Source organism: Uloborus diversus, unplaced genomic scaffold, assembly GCF_026930045.1.
Source record: "Uloborus diversus isolate 005 unplaced genomic scaffold, Udiv.v.3.1 scaffold_1245, whole genome shotgun sequence".
NCBI classification, from domain to species: Eukaryota; Metazoa; Arthropoda; class Arachnida; order Araneae; family Uloboridae; genus Uloborus; species Uloborus diversus.
The window spans coordinates 11,526-17,905 of record NW_026557927.1 but is presented as its reverse complement, the minus strand read 5'-3'; the positions used below and the strand labels follow the sequence as shown (position 1 = coordinate 17,905).

General features: G+C 32.3%; 1 protein-coding gene across 1 annotated transcript; it reads left to right on the top strand.

Moving 5' to 3' along the window:
* Positions 1 to 4,376: 4,376 nt before the first annotated feature.
* On the top strand, positions 4,377 to 5,190 carry LOC129232532 (protein krueppel-like; the record flags this gene model as incomplete). The annotated part of the gene is made up of 3 exons (XM_054866670.1): positions 4,377 to 4,677; positions 4,881 to 4,933; positions 5,133 to 5,190. Coding segments are annotated over 3 exons (412 nt in total), but the record flags the coding sequence as incomplete, so codon positions are not given.
* Positions 5,191 to 6,380: the final 1,190 nt, after the last annotated feature.

Genomic DNA, 6,380 nt, shown 5'->3' with positions numbered 1-6,380 from the left:
AGTATTGTAAAAAGACATTTTCTCGGAGTTTCAGTTTGAAAAAACATATTAATGTACACACCAATGGTACACATCCTAATGAAAAATCCTATTCTTGTGAGTATTGTAAAAAGACATTTTCTCAGAGTTCAAGTTTAAAAACACATTTGAGGACACACACTAATGAGAAGCCATATTCTTGTGACTACTGTAAAAAGACATTTTCAGTTAGTTCAAGTTTTAAAAGACATTTGAGGATACACACTAATGAAAAACCATATGCTTGTGAGTACTGTAAAAAGACATTTTCTGATAGTTCAAGTTATACAGTTGAGGATACACACTAATGAAAAACCATATTCTTGCGAGTATTGTAAAAAGAAATTTTCGCAGAATTCAAATTTGATTGCACATTTAAGGATACACGCTAATGAAAAACCATATTCTTGCGACCATTGTAAAATTACATTTTCTCAGAGTTTCATTTTGAAAAAACATTTGAAGGTTCACACCAATGGTACACATCCTAATGAAAAATCCTATCCTTGTGAGTATTGTAAAAAGACATTTTCAGGTTCTTCAAATTTGAAAAGACATTTAATGATACACACTAATGAAAAACCATATTCATGCGAGTATTGTAAAAAGATATTTACTCTTAATTCAAGTTTGAAAAGACATTTAATGATACACACTAATGAAAAACCATATTCGTGTGAGTATTGTAAAAACACATTTTCTCGGAGTTTTAGTTTGAAAAAACATTTGAAGGTACACACAAATGGTACACATCCTAATGAAAAATCCTATTCTTGTGAGTATTGTAAAAAGACATTTTCTACGAGTTCAAATTTGATTGCACATTTGAGGATACACACTAATAAAAAACCGTATTCTTGCGAGTATTGTAAAAAGAGATTTACTCAGAAGTCAAGTTTGGAAAGACATTTACTGATACACACTAATGAAAAACCATATTCTTACGAGTATTGTAAAAAGAAATTTTCGCAGAATTCAAATTTGAGTATCCATTTGAGGATACACACTAATGAAAAACCATACTCCTGTGAATACTGTAGCGAGGCATTTTCTCTGAGCTATAGTTTGTACAACCATCTGAAAAAGCACACCAAAAGCGAAACCATAATCTTGTGAGCCGTGTGTGTCCTTTAGTGCCCCTTCATCTTTAAAAGTACAGTTGGCTCTCTGTTAAACGACTTTCAAGGGACCACAAAAAATCGTCCTTAAATGGGAAACGTCCTTAAATAGGAAACGTCCTTAAATAGAATGCTTTTAACACTACAGTGGACTATCTGGGACTGTGAAAAACCGTCCTTAAATAGAGGAAGTCGGAAAAAAAACTTTTCTTAGAAATCGTCTTTGAATTGGCATTTGAGAACACACGGGGAGGACATTGGCGTTTGGCTAATCCGCTATTTTTATCTTTTAAGCTGTATGCTTATCTCCTCTTGGCTTTTGTCGGATGTCTTTTCAACCATAAGCTCACAACATTTTGCATTGAAAAAGGCGTTCCCTGAAACGCCGAAACATATGTTTGCAGTCATCTGCGAGTTTGTGCGTTTTAGATGTTACTTTAGGTTGTTTTACTGTTCAACACAAAAGTATTTATTTATCTCATAATCTTGCGACTCTTGCTCCTTTATCTTTTAAAGTACATTTAGGAAACATGCTAAAGTGACCACTCTGAGTACTCTTGTGACCTTGTGAGTATTGTAAAGGAAAAGTTTTTTTCTTGGAAATCATCTTTCAATCGCCGTTTGAGAACACACCGTGAAGACACAACAACATACTCGTGATTATTGTGGAAAGACATTTTTGTGGAATTCACATTCACTAACTCGTTTAAGGATATGTAGAGAAATTTGGAGCAAAGTGGAATATTGAATTATTTTCTCCGTAGTTAGCGCCACCTATATGGTAATTTTTTAATTATGTAGTTGCACATGTAGTCTATTCCAATCAGGAATGAAATATCGCCAAAGATTAAAGCTCATGAATATACAGGCAATTTTAAAAAATTGATTCTTTATATTGTATTTTTATGTTGTAAGTCTTTTGACTTATTTTTGTAACTATGAGTTGATAAAGTTCTTATTTTCAATGTTTGAAATATTAATTGAGACTTTCTATGGCATGATGCTGTGTTAATTTAGTTAATATTAATCTTATTTGTATTTTAAATATTTTGTACAACTAATTAGTTAAGAGCAATTAGTATGGGACAAAGTGAAATACAGTAGAAAACTGTTATAACGCACACCTTGAGACCAGAGCTTTTGCGTTATACAGGTTTTTGCGTTAATATAGATCATTTCACAAATTTGGAAACTAATATTCAGAATATATCTATATATTAGCACTTCAGAATGAGTTTTATCTGCAATGAGTATTAAAGCACCAATATTACAATTGGTTATTCACAAATAAATATGTTTCATAATAAAAATCCCGCACTTCTGCCAGCTTCATGATTTGCATAACGGCTGCATTTTCAAGAGCCATCTGGTATTTTCTATTTACTGTAAGTACTAATTTTCCTTTAAAAGCTTTGAATTAAGATGGAAAGATGAGAAACTATTTCAAAATTTGATTTTCCTTACAATTTTAGTGCTTGCAAAGCAAAACAGAGGGATTTTTTAAACTTCAAAACATATTGTTTACTTCTGAAAAGTTGTGCGTTTTATAGAGAATTGCGTCATATAGGTCGGCGTTATAACGGTCTTCTACTGAAGTTGATTTCGTTTACCCACTCAATCCTTTACTGAATCACTTATGTTTCCATTTATTAATACTTCATTTATATTCCTTCATTTTGTTATTCTACTCATTCATTCACTGATTTTCTTGTCCATTCACTCTTTAACTCATTCATCTATTTTTTTTTCATTTACTAATTAAAGTTTTCATTTCACATCTAGTTCTGCCTTACCCTTGACTTAGGATCCGTAACTTACTTGTAAATATTCATTACTTGTTTAATTACTGTTTTATTTATTCATTTGTAACCTTTTATTTACCAATTTATTTTTTAAAAAATATTTTATTTTTCACTTTGCCCCATTTTACCCCAGGTCCCCCTGTCCAGCACATTACATCCAGCCCCTGGCATTCATTTGAATTTTGACGTCTTGAATTCAAATTATGGTTGCGGTGAAAGCCATTAGCGGAAACAAAAAACCCAACGAGTAGGGTCCTATTGCATTTCGTAATTCGGAAAAACATGATCCAAATTAAGATCTCAAAATTCAATTTTTTCCACATTTTATTATCTCTTGTTTGTCATTACCCTCATAAACTAGCCTTGATACTCTGCAAGATAATTAGTGTCTTTTCACTATGAATGGTATTTGATAATTTTATAAGAATTTGTTTATCTACGATTAATTACTGTCAAATAGTTTCAGCTGCTTTCTTTTTTGTGTGTAGGTACTGGTATATACCAATTCCAGCTCTTTGAAACTGAACGTCGCATCGCAGACATCGGGAGATTCTGTTTCGATGCAAGTGATTTTCAAACTTGTAAAATAGTATTTTGTAAAATCATTCTATAATTCCAAAAAAAAAAAAAAATCAAAATCTAAGAGTACATGTTGAACACAGCCTATGTATGAACAGCTTTTACACGGGGTACTTAAAGATGCAGGCTACGAAAGTCTTATTTATTTGCTTTTATGAAAATTTGCCATTGAGAATGTAAATTTAGAGTCAATGAAAGACACATACCTTTGACAATCGGTCTTTTTATTAGATTGTTAAAAAAAACCCCATAACCTTGTAATTATTCTGTAAAGGCACTGCTTAAAAAATGAAATGTGATGCACTTTTTCTGAATACATATTGTTGATAATGAAACTACTCTCGTAAATGTAAAATTTGATGCTTTGTGAGCTGAACTGAACAAAAGAAGAAGCGTAGTGTAAACCTGTGTCAGTTGACTACTTGCGGTGTGGAAGTTTTGTGCGCAATTTAGACTGTTGGTCAACTTATAGAGGGCGATGTATATGATAAAGAAGTATTTCTGTACCTGACACCTTCGACAGATGGTGTACTTACAAAGGTGGTCAGCTTTACAAGTTTTTATGTATAACGTTTTTTCATTGATGTTATTATATTATATGATTTAACTTAATTATAATCTGCATTTGAGCAATATTTCATGTGAAAGAATAGTCTTTAAATTATTTTGCCATGTCAGTTCCTGTAAATACAGACTCAAATATGCATGAAACATTGTGCGCTAGAAAGAAACCACATGCTTGTTGTGAATATTGTAAAAAGACATTTTCTAAAAACTCTGAACTAATACCCCACTTGAGAACACACACAAATGAAAAACCATATTCTTGTGAGTATTGTAAACAGACATTTTCTCAAAGTTCAAGTTTGATTACAAATTTGAGGATACATACTAATGAAAAACCATATTCTTGCGAGTATTGCAAGAAAACATTTTCTAATAGTTCAAATTTGAAAAAACATTTGAGGATTCACACAAATGAAAAACCATATTCTTGTGAGTACTGTAAAAAGACATTTTCTCAAAGTTCAAGCTTGATTACACATTTGAGGATACACACTAATGAAAAACCATATTCTTGTGAATATTGTAAGCAGACATTTTCTACTAGTTCAAATTTGAAAAAACATTTGAGGATTCACACTAATGAAAAACCATATTCTTGCGAGCATTGTAAAAAGACATTTTCTGATAGTTCAAGTTTAAAAAGACATTTAATGATGCACTCTAATGAAAAACCGTATTGTTGCGAGTATTGTAAAAAGGAATTTTCTCGGAGTTCAAATTTGAAAAACCATTTAATGATACACACTAATGAAAAACCATATTCTTGCGAGTATTGTAGAAGTACATTTTCTGATAGTTCAAGGTTGAAAATACATCTGAGGGTACACACTTACGAAAAACCATATTCTTGTGAGTATTGTAATAAGACATTTACTCGAAGCTCAAATTTGATTATACATTTGAGGACACACACTAATGAAAAACCATATTCTTGTGAGTATTGCAAAAAGACATTTTCTCAAAGTTCAAATTTGAAGAAACATTTGAGGACACACACTAATGAAAAATCATATTGTTGCGAGTATTGTAAACATACATTTTCTAATAGCTCAAATTTGAAAAGACATTTAAGGATTCACACCAATGAAAAACCATATTCTTGCGAGTATTGTAAAAAGACATTTTCTGAGAGTTCAAAATTGAAAATTCATCTGAGGATACACACTAATGAGAAACCATATTCTTGTGAGTATTGTAAAAAGACATTTTCTCAGAGTTCAAATTTGAGAACACATTTGCAGATACACACCAATGAAAAACTCTGCACTTGATATATTTGTGAAAGGTCATTTTTCCAGTGTGCACATATGAAAAGACGTTTGAGGTTACATGTGAAAGAAAAACAATATTCTTGTGAGTACTGTAACAAGGTATTTTCTCACGATAATATTTTGTATATGCATCTGAAAATGCACACCGAAGCAAAATCATAATTTAATGACTCTTGTGAAGAGTCCTTTCATCGTTAAAAGTACATTCAAGACACCATACTAAAGAAAGAAAACTCTAGTGAGAATTCAAAAAAAAAGAAAAAAAAAGAATTTGAATTTTGTCCTCTTAAATTCAAATTATGTTTTTCGCACTCACGAGTGTGTGTGTGTAGACATGTGTGTTTATGTGTGTGTGGGAGGTTTGTGTGTAGGGGGTATGTGTATGTGTGTAGGCATGTGTGCAGGTATGAGTGTGTGGGTAGTTGTGTGTATGAGTGATTGTGTGTGGTGGGGAATGTGTATGTGTGTGTAGGCATGTGTGTTTGTGTCTGTGTGCAGGCATGAGTGTGTGGGTAGTTGTGTGTATGAGTGATTGTGTGTGGTGGGGAATGTGTATGTGTGTGTAGGTATATGTGTTTGTGTCTGTGTGCAGGCATGAGTGTGATGAGTGTGTGGGTAGTTGTGCGTAGGCATGAGTGTGATGAGTGTGTGGGTAGTTGTGTGTAGGCATGAGTGTGATGAGTGTGTGGGTAGTTGTGTGTAGGTATGAGTGTGATGAGTGTGTGGGTAGTTGTGTGTAGGCATGAGTGTGATGAGTGTGTGGGTAGTTGTGTGTAGGCATGAGTGTGATGAGTGTGTGGGTAGTTGTGTATAGGTGTGTGTGTATGTGTAGGCGTCTGTATGTATGTGTAGGTGTGTAGGTTTGCCTTCAAATTGTTTGGAAATAATGTCTAAAAATTTATTTTTTTAATTTAATTTTATTTTATTTTATTTATTTTTATTTTTACTGACATTTAAATTTTAAAATTTTACGACTAAATACCAAATTTTAGATAATTTTAACTGTGACTCAAAAAATTTCATTT